The sequence below is a fragment of the Phoxinus phoxinus genome (assembly GCF_949152265.1).
Source record: "Phoxinus phoxinus genome assembly, chromosome: 13".
Lineage (NCBI taxonomy): Eukaryota > Metazoa > Chordata > Actinopteri > Cypriniformes > Leuciscidae > Phoxinus > Phoxinus phoxinus.
Genome location: NC_136888.1, coordinates 33,999,563 through 34,014,779, shown reverse-complemented (window position 1 = coordinate 34,014,779; position 15,217 = coordinate 33,999,563). Strand labels below are relative to the sequence as shown.

General features: G+C 36.9%; 1 protein-coding gene across 1 annotated transcript in view; it reads left to right on the top strand.

Moving 5' to 3' along the window:
* pak6 (p21 (RAC1) activated kinase 6) overlaps window positions 1–14,845 on the top strand; it is a 47,778-nt gene extending 32,933 nt beyond the window's left edge. The window contains exons 4-9 of the mRNA XM_079634044.1: window positions 5,147–5,683; window positions 7,288–7,421; window positions 10,514–10,640; window positions 12,159–12,284; window positions 12,394–12,528; window positions 14,561–14,845. Of these exons, the coding sequence (XP_079490170.1) occupies window positions 5,147–5,683; window positions 7,288–7,421; window positions 10,514–10,640; window positions 12,159–12,284; window positions 12,394–12,528; window positions 14,561–14,728 (1,227 nt within the window). The 3' untranslated portion in view covers window positions 14,729–14,845. The remainder of the gene's footprint in view (window positions 1–5,146; window positions 5,684–7,287; window positions 7,422–10,513; window positions 10,641–12,158; window positions 12,285–12,393; window positions 12,529–14,560) is intronic.
* Window positions 14,846–15,217: the final 372 nt, after the last annotated feature.

Here is a 15,217-nt window from a genome sequence, read left to right as displayed (position 1 = left end):
TAGTTATTTTGTTTATCCTATTTACCTGCATTGCCCTGTCAATTAGATGCAAATGTGCGCATTTTAACTAGTTGACGCCTAATTTGCATACAGAACGTCCCCAGTTAATGACTTACATCAAGAGTCTTTCCCCCGAAATTTAGAAATCTAAATTGGTGAATTTAGAAGAAATCTACAGATGCAAACCGATGGAGGATACACTCTAAAAAATGTAACTGCATCTGGTACATTAATAAATAAAACTGAGTAGAAATAAGTTAACATTAAAAATAACAATATTTATAAATTAACTTTTTATTTATGAGTAATTTAACTTTTTTTATTTCCTCTAAACCTTTATAAAATAGTATTCCATACAACCACAAATACATACATGACATGTTGTGTGAAGCTAAAAAGTGATTTTGCTTGTGAAACAAAAAGTATTTAAACAATGAATTCACTTTTTTAATTAGTTTTTTAAAAAGGAAGTCAGAGTTGCGTTAATATATATACTTTTTTGTTTAAAAAAATACGTAATTATGAGAAGTGCCCTTTATTTCACTTGAGCCCCTGTTCCTCAAAATGTCTGTGCACGTCCCTGTACACATGCATGTGGCCAACAGCCTCCTTTATGGAAGCGTATTTACATTGAATCATTTAGCAGATACTTTTTCTAACAAAATTAAAATTAAACTAAAATTTTTTTCAAACCACTGCTCAAATGATACATAAAATGCTCAAATTATTAAATAATAACTCAATCTCAAAATGACTGCTCATGATAAATCAAATGCTCACATGCAATTTAATTTCCTCATTCGGGGAAGCATGAACTGTATCACAAATCTAAATATAACTCATTTGTATTTTATTTTTTAATTTTCATTATCAACCCAGTATAAACCTGTCATAATTAAATCTATAATTCAATGCTCAAAATCATAAATCAAATGCTCAAACAGACATCAAAAATGATCAATCAAATCCCCAAACGGCAAATGATAAATCAAATGATCATTTTCATCATATCGAATTTGAGCATTTTGTTTATCATTTGAGCAGCTGTTTTAAAACTTTGATTTATTATTTTATACTTTTAATCATTTGAATTTTCATTTGAATTTTGTTAAATTTCCATAGCTTTTATGCAAAGCGACTTACAAATGAGGAGAGCAATAGGTAAACTAACAATAGGACAACAATATGTAAGTGCTGTGACCCTTCCCACTTTAGTCTAACGCAGTATATGTTTTTTATATATATATATATATAGTAGTCAACATTTGAAGTGGATCAAAACCTTTCATCAAAGTTATACATGAATTTTGAACAATAGCCGTTCTTGTCTTAGGACAACTTTGATGAACTTGTTTTGATCCACTTCAAATGTTGACCACTGTAGATATAGAGTAGAAGAGAAGAGAAAAGAAAGTGTTAGTATTAATGGATCAAGTGTTCATGATTTGTTACGGTGTATTTTTATCAATTATGTCACAATTTCCGCCATGGAATTTTCATTTAGAATTCTGAGTTTACATCTCACAAATCTGTCATTTTTTTTTCTTTATCGTTCAAATATTGTTATTCTGTGGCAAGCTTCCATACTCCTTTTAAAGACTTTACCTCATTAAAATGGTGAACATGCAATCGCCTGTTTTGTATGAAAAATGTATAAAAACACCCTAACAAATCAAAACTTACTGAATTTGTTGAACATTAAATGTTGTTGATGTGTGAATGAGTTTGTGTATAATTAGAAATGTCCTTTTTTTATTATAATGAAAACAAATATCTACAAAATAACAAACAAAAAAACTTAATCAAAACAATGAATGTAAAAATAAATACCTTCATATCAATATGCATCTCATCCATGTGTCTCTATGCTCACCATGGCTGCCTTTACAGTATTTGATACAAAAATACAGTAAAAGCTGAAATATTATTACAATTTAAAGTAACTGTTTTCTATGTGAATATGTGTTAAAATGTCATTTATTCCTTTGAATTTTCAGCATCATTACTCCAGTCTTCAGTGTCACATGATCCTTCAGAAATCATTATAATATGCTGATTTGCTCTGATTTAATTCAAAAGATATTTAAAAATAATAACTTTATTCAGCAAGGATTATGGATGCACGGTATATCGACCACCATATCGGTATCGGCCGATATATGTTAGTTTTTAATGTTATCGGCCCAATAAGAAAATTTGACCGGTATGATTTCCTTCAGCTGAGACACTTCAGATTCGCACTGTCCGCCATGAGGGTTTTAAAATGCTTGTAATATGATTTGAAATCACTTTAAAAAAAAGGAAAATCCAGTAAAATGCAATATGTGCAGCGCAAGTCTGTCATATTGGCCATATAAAATCATAATAAGAACATTAAGAACACATGAACTGATAGTATCTATAATCTCTTCCCATCCATGATCTCTACTGTTCTCACGCATGACCTCCTCACCACTTCTACACCTGGTACTCTCACTGATTTTGCCCCTCCAACCCCTGCTTATATCTCTGAGCTAATCAACAAAGCAAACTCATCTTCCTGTCATCTTGATCCTGCTCCTTCTACTTTTCTTAAAAAATGTGCACCCGTTATTTCACCATTGATTTCACTTCTCATCTCTCAACTTCTAAGCACTGGTGTTGTTCCTCTCGAACTAAAAACTGCTGCCGTCACTCCTGTCCTAAAGAAACCTGGCCTCGACCCCTCTGACATGGTCAACTACAGACCAATTTCTAATCTACCATTTCTTTCAAAACTACTTGAGAAAGTTGTTGCTGCTCAACTTCAAACTCATCTGTCATCCAACAACCTTTATGAATGTTTTCAATCCGGTTTTCGCACCCTCCACAGCACTGAGACTGCACTTCTTAGGGTTGTTAATGATCTCCTTGTGGCCTCTGACTCCGGCTCCACCAGTATTCTAATTCTTCTAGACATTTCCTCTGCATTTGATACAATCTCTCATAGTATTCTCATTTCACGACTCTCTGCTCTTGGTATTTCCGGAACTGCCCTATCCTGGTTCACCTCCTTCCTGTCCGATCGCCAACATTACATCTCCATCCGCCAGTCTAAGTCCACTTCTGCCTCTGTCCCACACGGTGTTCCTCAGGGCTCTGTTCTTGGGCCTCTTCTCTTCATCATCTACATGCTCCCATTAGGTAATATCATCCGTCATCATGGCTTCAATTTCCACTGCTATGCAGATGATACCCAATTATACATCCATTCTCAACGCAATGCACCTTTCCCAACGCTTTCCATATCAGCTTGTATTGATGAAATAAATGCTTGGATGACCACTAATTTTCTCAAACTTAACACAGATAAAACAGATTTACTTCTTATTGGTTCACCTCAAACTACATCCCGTGTCTGTGTTGAAAATGTCAATATTGCTGGAGTTCTAGTTCAACCTTCCACCACTGTCAAAAACCTGGGTATAATCTTTGATTCCTCTCTTTCCTTCCTTCCTCACATCTCCTCGCTCACTAAGTCTGCCTTCTTCCACCTTCGCAATATTGGACGCTTACGTCCTTTTCTTAACATCAGTGATGCTGAGACCCTAGTTCACGCTTTCATCAGTTCACGGCTTGACTACTGCAATTCACTTTTCTATGGCTTACCCAATTCATCATTAAATAAAATTCAATATATCCAGAACTCTGCCGCCAGAGTCCTCACTCACTCAAAGAAATCTTCCCACATTACTCCAATTTTACGCAGTCTACACTGGTTACCCATTCGCTATCGCATTCATTACAAGATACTCCTTATTACATTTAAAGCACTCCATGGTCTTGCCCCCAACTATATTTCTGATCTCATCCATACATACTCCCCTGTTCGCACACTTAGATCTTCGGATACCGCTCTGTTGACGATCCCACGGCACAAACTAGCAACTGCCCCAACTCTCTGGAACTCCACTCCACAACACATCCGTAATCTCTCATCACTACATGACTTCAAAACCCACATTAAAACATATCTTTTTGTCACTTGTTTCCCTGACCCCTGATTCTATATGTATCTTCACAGTTTCTATGTCATGTTTCTATGTCATGTTTCTATGTCATGTGTTTTTGTAATTTATTGTAAAGCGACCTTGAGTCTTTAGAAAGGCGCTATATAAAATACTTATTATTATTATTATTATTATAATTGTGTGTTTGGGTCATAGATTTTAATGGTGAGACTTGTGTTTTTGTAATCAGGCTCTCAAAAGTAATATAAAAATTTGGATTTAGATTTATCGGCCAATATATCGGTTATCGGCTTTCAAATATAACGAATTATCGGTTATCAGATCGGCCAACATTTGTATATCAGTGCGTCTCTAGTCACTTTGTAAAGTGTTTGTCAGATGAATGCATGTTAATGAGCAAAGCAGTTTAAAGCAGAAATGGGATGTCTTCTATTTGTGGTCGTGTTCCTCGTCAATAACTGTTTTCTATGTGAATATGTGTTCAAATGTAATTTATTCATGTGAACTTTCAGCTTCATTACTCCAGGCGTCAGTGTCACATGATTCTTCAGATATCATTATAATATGATGATTTGCTCTGATTTAATTCAAAAGATATATATATAAAAAAAACACACACAAATGTATTCAGCAAGGATTATGGATGCACGATATATCGACCATCATATCGGTATCGGCCGATATATGTTTGTTTTTAATGTTATCGGCCCAATAAGAAAATTTGACCGGTATTATTTCCTTCAGATGAGACACTTCAGATTCGCACTGTCCGCCATGATTGTTTTAAAATGCTTGAAAAATGCTTGAAATCACTTTAAAAAAGGAAAATCCAGTAAAATGCAACATGTGCAGCGCAAGTCTGTCATATCGGCCACATCAATTCATAATAAGAACATTATAATTGTGTGTTTGGGTCATAGATTTTAATGGTGAGACTTGTGTTTTTGTAATCAGGCTCTCAAAAGTTGTATAAAAATGTGGATTTAGATTTATCGGCCAATATATCGGTTATCGGCTTTCGAATATAAAGAATTATCGGTTATCAGTATCAGCCAAAATGCATCCCTATTCACTTGTAAAGTGTTTGTCGGATGAATGCATGTTAAAGCAGAAGCTCACTTCTATGTGTGGTTGTGTTCCCCTCGTCCATGACTCAGGCCGACGCAGCCATGAGACACCAGCCGGGATATCTGCACAGCGGCACCAGCAGTCCTCTCATGAGCGGCAGCCGGCCACACAAAACCGTCCGCTCCTCCTCCAGCTACACCATCGGACTCTCCCCCAACATCAGCTACCGGCCCGGCGGCCCAGACCCCTTCATGAGGCACTCGGGCTGCCCGAACCCAGGCCTCTACCCCAGACAGGACAGCCCGTCGCAGCCCCGTCCGTCTCCCACCGGCTCTCTGGCCAACAGTCCTCCGGGAACCTGTTCTCCTGCGTTCAGACCGCCGCTACACCCCTCGCCCCGTCCGCCCCCCGACCCTCCTAAAGTCACACACGAGCAGTTCAAGGCCGCGCTGCAGATGGTGGTGGATAAAGGCGACCCGCGCTCGTATCTGGAGAACTTCGTGAAGATCGGAGAGGGGTCCACGGGTGTGGTGTGCATCGCCCGCGAGAAACACAGCGGACGCGTGGTGGCCGTCAAGATGATGGACCTCAGGAGACAACAGCGCAGAGAACTGCTCTTCAACGAGGTGACACTAACAACATTATAATGATGAGTTAGAAAAAAAATAAACGTTTAGTTCCAATCTTTGATTCTGATTGGTCAATAGCTGTGTTTTATTCACGATAAAACACGGCTATGACCGCTTCACCCAACGGTTCTATGTATCACTACACAACACCCCTAGCAACCGCTCTTAGCAACGTAAACACATGTTTGATCTCATTGATATTGTTAACTGAAGCTATAGTAGAGTATTGTGAGAGATCGAGTAAGCGAGTGTTCCTGCATTTACAGTAGATATAGCATTTTCCTTCAGGTCAGTCTTATATTCATAATAAAAAATCAGTTTGAATGTCCGCTGTGATATCTTGTCCTTTTAACAGGGTTTCCCCGTGCCCATAGTCATCTATCAGTGTCGTCTTCCTTCTCCGTGATTACAAGTTTGAGTCCTTTCAATATAAAACTCTTCTCTACCGACTGACTCACTCATAAACACAGTCTTTGCCGCCATCTATTGGCGAAATAATGTATGTAACTTCTGTTGCTGTTTACAGTCAGGGACTATTTTTTCCAGCGGAAGGAAGGCTTTTAGTGATTTTACTTCATGAAAGTTGCATAGATACATATTTTTCGGCTTTAATATTGTGTGGTAACTGTTTTATAAAAGCAATAAGGTACTCGAGGCAAGTGCTGTATCGTGAATAAGTCACGGCTGTCTCCGCTTCGCGTCGTAACAACACCCTTCAGCCGTGACTTATTCACGACACAGCACAGCCTCGAGTACCTTATTGCTTACATATAAGTTATAGATCCTAGACGAGGATCTATAATGTTCTCCATTAGTTATAACCAATCCAAAAATGTAGGAATTCGGGAAGCTCTCTGATTGGTGGATCTCACATCACATCACAATTCTACCCTTATATTTAAAGTCTCCCTGTAGTCAATCATTTTATCCCTTAAAACTCATCTTTGATCACCAAAATTACTGATTTAAACTATTTAACTCGATTGTAACTCGACACCCTTTCCTCATTTAGTATGCGCGGTTCTATGAATATGCAAATGAGCCCCGCCTCCACTCACTCACTCACTCAGAGATCCACTGGTTGACGATCACACGTTGATCTGATTGGCTACATGTTTGTGACGTCAGAAACACCAGCGATTTCAAACCGTGTTTTTGAGACTGTCTTTGGTTCTCTGCAGCTTTAAGCAGAAAATACTCAGCAATGGTTTGTTTGTTTGTTTGGTTCTTGGTAATCTATTTGCAATCGGTGTGTTTCGCGAGACACAAATCACTTTTGTGTTATGAATTCATCAAGTGCACAATCACACGGAGAAGAAGACGGTGCTCTGTCTTGAATAACTAAATCCATAGGCTTATTAAGTGTTGTTGGATGCAAATATCTGGACAGAAACCCGCCGGAAGAAACATAAATTGGATAGAATAATAATAAAAAACAACCTCGATATTGATTTGATTTATATGCAAATATCATGCATTTACTGTCTATGAAAATTCCATTGACCATTTTTAGTGTTTTGCATTGATCAGAGAGTGTGTGTGTGTGTGTGTGTGTGTGTGTGTGTGTGTGTGTGTGTGTGTGTGTGTGTGTGTGTTCACAGGTGGTGATTATGAGGGATTACCAGCACAGGAACGTGGTGGAGATGTTTAAGAGCGCTCTGGTGGAGGAGGAACTCTGGGTAATCATGGAGTATCTGCAGGGAGGAGCTTTAACAAACATCGTGTCGGAAACCAGGTGTGAAAGCCGGACGTCGTTCACACAACCTCATCTCTTCTCTGGGAAAGCCTCTTCTTTCTGTTTCATGAAAGTGGAGAAATCTAGATTCCTTAGATGATTGAGGTCAGAAGCATTCACAAGCAATATGCTTAACCAAGGGCCTATAATATAATATAATATAATATAATATAATATAATATAATATAATATAATATAATATAATTATACAGGTGAAACTAGAAAAATTAGAATATGGACAAAAGTTCATTTATTTCAGTAATTCAACTTAAAAGGTGAAACTAATATATTATATAGACTCATTACATGCAAAGTGAGATATTTCAAGCCTTTATTTATTATAATTTTGATGATTATGGCTTACAGCTTATGAAAACCCCAAATTCAAAAGAATATTGTGAAAAGGTTTTCATAAGCTGTAAGCCATAATCATTAAAATTATTTTAAAAAATTGTGAATATTATATGAATATTAGAATATTCTAATTTTGAATTTGGGGTTTTCATAAGCTGTAAGCCATAATCATCAAAATTATAATAAATAAAGGCTTGAAATATCTCACTTTGCATGTAATGAGTCTATATAATATATTAGTTTCACCTTTTAAGTTGAATTACTGAAATAAATGAACTTTTGCACCATATTATAATTTTTCCAGTTTCACCTGTATAATAAATATAATAATTTGCAACCAGTTATTGGTTAAAAGATTGTGTAGACAGAAAACGTGCAAAGATGAATCATTCACAACAAGACAAGGAACATGATCACAGAGCAAAACATGCTTTTCTTACTCAGTATTTCCAGTCCAGATATCCAAAAATTATTAAATAAAGAAGTATTTACTAGTAAAATAACATGATCAATTCTTTGTTTCTAATAATTAATAAAAAGAAAATCAAAATTAAGGAAGTTTTTGCTTAAACCAAGCAAAATTATCTGCCAATGGATTAAGAAAAATAATCATGTTTCCATTTGAATTGATATTGAATTTATTTTTTTTATTTTTTTATTTCTTATGTCATTTTACTAATCTGGTAAATGCTTCTTGATTTAAGATTTTTAGATATTTGGACTGGAAACAAGACAGAAATACTGAGTAAGAACAGGATTTTTTGCAGTGTAAAGTCCGTTTATAATGTTTCTAACGTGAACTGAGACGTCACTGTGATTGTGATTCTGATGTAAGGATGAGCAAGAGATGAGCTCAGGCTTGGAGATCCTGCAAAGACTAATGCCATGTTGTGTTGTTGTAGTGTCTTCTTCACACCACTAGAGAGCGATGTACAGTTAACTCATGTTCTGCTGTGCGTCTCAGGGTTCAGACTTTACTCAGATGAGCAGATGTTGACATGCAGTAGTTGTCTTGTTAGTTGGTAAATGCATCTCTCTCTTTGTCTGATGAAGGACTAGATGTACATGAGCTAACGTTGCAGAAGGACGAGATCTGAGCGGGACACGTTTGCAAACATGATTGATTTTGCACACAGTGCCAGAGGACAGAAGACATCTGAGAGTAGAGCAGATTCAGTTCAGCAGCGTTCATGTTCAAGAGCCTTCAAGCCTGTCTTTTCTAGACAAACTAAATCTGTATTTACAAATCTATACATAAATCTATGCATCAATAATATACAACAATAATTTCAAGAAAACATTCCTTTACAGCAGGCTAATAAACCTAATAGCATAAATATACAAAAGTGTATTAGTCAATAAATTAAACGGGCTAAAATATATATAGATTATAAAATAAAATAATTTTCAAGCTTATTTGAAGACTGTTTGTTTGACAGGCAATTATATGACATGAATAAATCAATAAGTGCATCTCAAAAAGTTTTTTCTAGACAAACAAAATCTGTTTTTAAACTATAAATAAAATGTAAATAATGATAATAATAAATTAACCAAAACATTCATTTACAGGAGGCTAAACCTAATTTCATAAATATACAAAATATATATTTTTTAATTAGTCAACAAATTGAATGGGCTATATAAAGTAAATTAAAAAATGACTGATTTTGATGGACAAGCAATTATATGACATGAATAAATTAATAAGCCTGCATATCAAAAAAGACAAACAAAATCTGCTTTTGAACTCAACATAGGGCTGGGTGATATAGCAAAAATATTCATATTTTGATGATATTCGATATGTATTGATATTTTTGCATTTAAAAAGGTGCTTTTTTTGCCCTACAAGACATGATCTGGATAGAACAGCTATTGTTACAAAGTTCATACAATTGCTTACTGCAAAAAATAATAACAATAATCAAGATAGTGACACTTGCTGCTTTTTACTCAATGAACACGAAAGGAATGTTTAAAAATCATACGTACTTAAAGGTATCAAAATAAAAATATGCAAAAAATAAATAAAAATACAATCTTCCTACAAAAATGTATTTATGAAATTTAAGATTAATTTAAGATTAAGTGTGGTGAAAGAAATAAACTGAAAAACAACAAACACATTAAAGGGATAGTTCACCCAGAAATGTAAACTCAGTAATTGTAATGTCAGTGATTACTCTCCCTCATGTTGTTCCCCGTCAGACTCTCCTTCATCTTCGGGACACAAATGAAGATATTAGTGATTAAATCTGAGAGCTGTCTCACTCCTCCATAGGCTTCTGTTGTAATTTAAACTTGCCGGCCCAGAAAGTTAGTAAAGACAATGTTTAAAATAGTCCAAGTGACTACAGCGGCTCAACCTTCAGTTTATCAAGTGACCAGAATACTTTTTGTGCAATTTTTTTACACATTTTTTATTCAACTCTTGATGTTCTTCTGTGTGTCTCTGAGTGAGTTCACGCAGAGTAACAGCGCTTCTGTGTGTACGTCAGAACGGAGGCTCACTATTGGCCAACGCTGGTCATGTGTGTGACCAGCTCTCAGATTGAATCACTAATATCTTCATTTGTGTCCCGAAGATGAAGGAAAGTCTGACGGGGAACAACATGAGGGAGAGTAATCACTGACAGAGTTTATATTTTTGGGTGAACTATCTTTTTAATAAATCCCCTGTTAAAGCTGTAGTGAGGTAGAGTTCTGTGACCGTGTGTGTGTGTGTGTGTGTTCAGGCTGAGCGAGGAGCAGATCGCGACGGTGTGTGAGGCTGTTCTGCAGGCGCTGGCGTATCTCCACTCACAGGGCGTTATCCACAGAGACATCAAGAGCGACTCAATCCTGCTCTCGCTGGACGGCCGCGTGAGTCCATCTCTCTCTCTCCCTCGCCCTCTCTCTCTCTCTCTCTCTCTCTCTCTCTCTCTCTCTCTCTCTCTCTCTCTCACTCTCTCTCTCTCTCTCAACCTCTTCTCTGATACAGAACAACTTTCTGAAATCAGCCCTGTGACTGTCTCATGTAGTCCATCAATCAGTGTTTAAACCGCGTCAATAACAATGACCCTCCTCCCTCCCCAGCTCCACCTGCCTCCAGTCAGGATTTGCCATTCTGATTCCCCTTTGAATCAGAATAAATTCCCGAATTATGTTGTACATTAAAAATACTGTATTTACTGGACTATAAGTCGCTCCTGAGTATAAGTCGCATCAGTCATAAAATGCGTCATGAAGAGGAAAAAAACATATATAAGTCGCACTTATTTATTTAGAAATTTATTTCACAAAATCCAAGACCAAGAACAGACATTTAATCTGGAAAGGTTATTCAGCTGCACAACACAGAACAACAGCTGAATAGTGTCCGGTGTGTTAGCATGAGTCGCACCTGACTATAAGTCGCAGGACCAGCCAAACTATGAAAAATACTTATAGACTTATAAACAGCCCTCATAATAATCACAAATACACGTACATTTCTATAAATTAGTTTTAATGAATGAATGGCTTGCTCTAACTGTTGCTCTGGTCTTTGTCAACCACACGCACACCCCCTGCTGGTGAGGTTGATTAACAGCAGATTAAGATTATGCTCGGTAATCTACTGCTTTTCCTGCAGTTCCTGGATGTCAATGTTGAACTTCAACCACTGAATTTGTGGAAGCGAAATAAAATGGACTGAAAATTCCCTGTTGAATATTATTGGTTGTATTTTTAAACAGTTTGAATATTTTGGAAGTGAAATATGAAAGGTGAATATGGATGATTGAATTTTTTAATGATAAAAATGTTTTGAATTGAAATATTCACATCTTAAATATGCAGCCATGTTGAATTTGAGCCAATAAAAAAATGCAAGTCCTAAAAATACAATGCATTAAAATGCAAGCACGGTTAATGCAATGCATATTTTTTTCAAGTAGTGCAATTCAACAGGCTTTTTGTTTCAAAGACATTTGTCATTAATTTACTTCCATAGATATTAAGCAGCATAACAGACAGCTAAAGTAAAATCTGTTTCTGATAATAATCTGATAATAATCAGAAATGCTTCTTGAGCAGAAAATCATCTTATTAGAATGATTTCTGAAGGATCATGTGGACACTGAAGACTGGAGTTATGATGCTGAAAATTCAGCTTTTTCAATTGTAATAATAAATCATATTTTACTGTTCTTACTGTATTTTTGACCACATAAATGGAGCATTTGTGAGCAGAAGAGACAAATCAAAAACATTAAAATATTATCGACCCCCCACTATATATATATAATGTATCTCCGGTAGTCCCTTTAATACTGTGGCATGTCCATGTGTGACCGAGTGAGAAGAGTGAAGCTATATGTGTTTCCAAACTCTTATCCTGTCTCTATGTTTGTAAATTAGATCAAGCTGTCAGACTTTGGCTTCTGCGCTCAGATCAGTAAAGATATCCCCAAGAGGAAGTCTCTGGTGGGCACGCCGTACTGGATGGCTCCTGAGGTCATCTCCAAGTCCCCTTATGGAACCGAGGTACGGCGCACAAACAAAGACACAAAAGCAAATGTCAATCAAAAATAAAGAGCAATGTCAATCATTATACGTGTTTATAATGACGATAAAGGTGATGTAAAATGTGCAGGTGGATGTTTGGTCTCTGGGCATCATGGTGGTGGAGATGGTGGATGGAGAGCCTCCGTATTTCAGTGAAACTCCTGTGGCTGCGATGAAGAGACTGAGAGACGAGCGCGCGCCCACCGTACGCAACGCTCATCAGGTACGAGACACTACCTCTGCATTAATCACAGCGAGACACTGAGAGAAACACACGTACACGAGGACAGAAACTTAGACAGCCTTGGCTTAACAATGTCATGAAAAATAATTAGGGGCCAAGTAAAAAAAAAAAAATGAAAAAATACAATAAAAATAATAATAATAATACCAAATAAAATACAATATAATATTGAAAAATAAAATAAAATAAAATAAATAAAATAAAATATTATAAAAATTAAAATACAATATAATATTGAAATAAAAAAAATAATACAAATTAAAATAAAATACAATATTGAAATAAAATAAATTAAAAATGAAATGAAATATGAAATATTTTAATTATATTAATAAAATAATACAGTAAAATAAAATATTCAAATTGATTTGAAGCCATTTTGATTGACAAAAAATTACATGACAGTCTGCATATCAAAAAGTTTTTGAACTGTATATAAATAATATATAAAAAATTATAATAAATGAACCAAAACATTCCTTTACAGCATAATTAGTAAACAAACTAAACGGACCAAGTAAAAAAAGTTTGAAAAGCAATTATATGACATGAATAAATTAATAAGCATAGAAATAAAATGTTTTTACACTCAAAACAATCCTTTATCGTTCACATGTGGGTTAAAACCGCTGGAATAACATTAGATTTTGACATTTTACGAAGTGCAAAACTTACCGCTATGTTGCTAGAGTGTAAAGATATTTATGTTGAATAAAACGCAGCATCCCATTGATTGACAACCGTATAAACATTCACAGCGCTATCTAAATAGACAACTTGATGACGATTATAGAATTTCGGTCAAATGGTATTTTCGGCTGTGTTTAAAAAATACAATATGCTTCAATGACTATTCATATATGTTAATATCCACTAATTTAATAACAGATGTACAGAAGCTGTTGAGTAAAAACTGATGAAGAATAGCAGTTAGAGCAGCAGCTTCTCCATCCGCCATGTTTAACGTTTATGTCCAAAATGATCTCAGTGGTAAATACGACTTGAGAGGGAAAACTCGAAAACTCGTAGTTACGTAAAGGGGTGGTTGATTATGATTTGACGTTTCTAACTGTAGTTAGTGTGTAATGTTGCTGTTTGATCATAAACAACATCTGCAAAGTTACAACGCTCAAAGTTCAGAGCAAAGGGAGATATTTGCTTTTACAGAAATCGTTTTTTAAGGACTACAACAAACGGCTGGTAGGAACTACACGACATTCCTCCCGGGTTAGTGACATCACCAACCCTAGAATTTACATAAACCCCGCCTCCTGAACATGATTTATAGATTATCAAGACAGAATATGCTAATTAATGACTAGAAGATAACTACACATAAATTCATCAACTAACCATTCAGAAATGTCCTGTTCTTCTACATGTTGTCACTTCTTCTTGAGTCTCTCCATCATTGTCTGACTCCGGTTTGAACATAAAAGGCTAAAAGTTTTTGAAATGTTCAGTGCGTGCGTGTGTGTGTGTGTGAGGTAAAAGGACACAAGCTCTTGTAGCCCCGCCCCCTCTTCCGGGAGCAGCAGCTCATTTGCATTTAAAGGGACAGACACAAAAACGGTGTGTTTTTGCTCACCCTCAAAAAGTGACGATTTTAACAAGATATATAAAAATATCTGTGGGGTATTTTGAGCTAAAACTTCACACACACACTCTGGGGATATCAGAGATTTATTTGACATCTTGTGGATAGGGCATTATACCCCCCCCTTTAAAGGGACAGACACAAAACGTCGCGTTTGTGTGGGTCATCTAAACGTCGCGTTTGTGTGTGTGTGGGTCATCTAAACGTCGCGTTTGTGTGTGTGTGGGTTATCTAAACGTCGCGTTTGTGTGTGTGTGGGTCATCTAAACGTTGCGTTTGTGTGTGTGTGGGTCATCTAAACGTCGCGTGTGTGTGGGTGTGGGTCATCTAAACGTCGCGTTTGTGTGTGTGTGGGTCATCTAAACGTCGCGTTTGTGTGTGTGTGGGTCATCTAAACGTCGCGTTTGTCTGCAGGTTTCCCCGATGCTGAAGGACTTCCTGGACCGCATGCTGACGCGAGACCCGCTGGAGCGAGCGAGTGCCACTGATCTCCTGGAGCATCCGTTCCTCCTGCAGGCCAGCTCTCCTCAGTGCCTGGTGCCCCTAGTGGAGCAGTACCGCAAGCGCATGTCCCGCTGCTGATCACGCCACCCGCTAGCTCAGTGTTACGCGCCCAACAACAACAGCAACTGGAGAGCCAGGGCAAATCAGCGGCTTATCCGGCCTGCCCGAGTGGAGCGCACCGGATCATCCGGGTCTGCGACGGCTGAATGAACTCTAAGAAGTCACAGCCAGTTTCTTCTACCGATGGACGTCTGATTGGTGCTCAAAAGGCGGAGAAGTACGGCAGAAGTGCGTCTGGCGGAAAACGCCGCTGGGTTTTATTATGTTCTGTTTGAAGCTGATCATTTTCCGCGGCCACAGAAACCTGGAACTTCTGAATTTCTACACGTTTCATTTCGTTTATCAAATATTTTGCCTGAATTTGTAATGTGTCGATATTATTGGTTGGTTTTTACAGCTGCGAAAACAACATCGACAACTTTATTAATTATGAGTTACACTTTACAATAAGGTTCTGTTTGTTAACATTAGTTAACGACCCAGACAGCAACATACACTGTAAAAAAA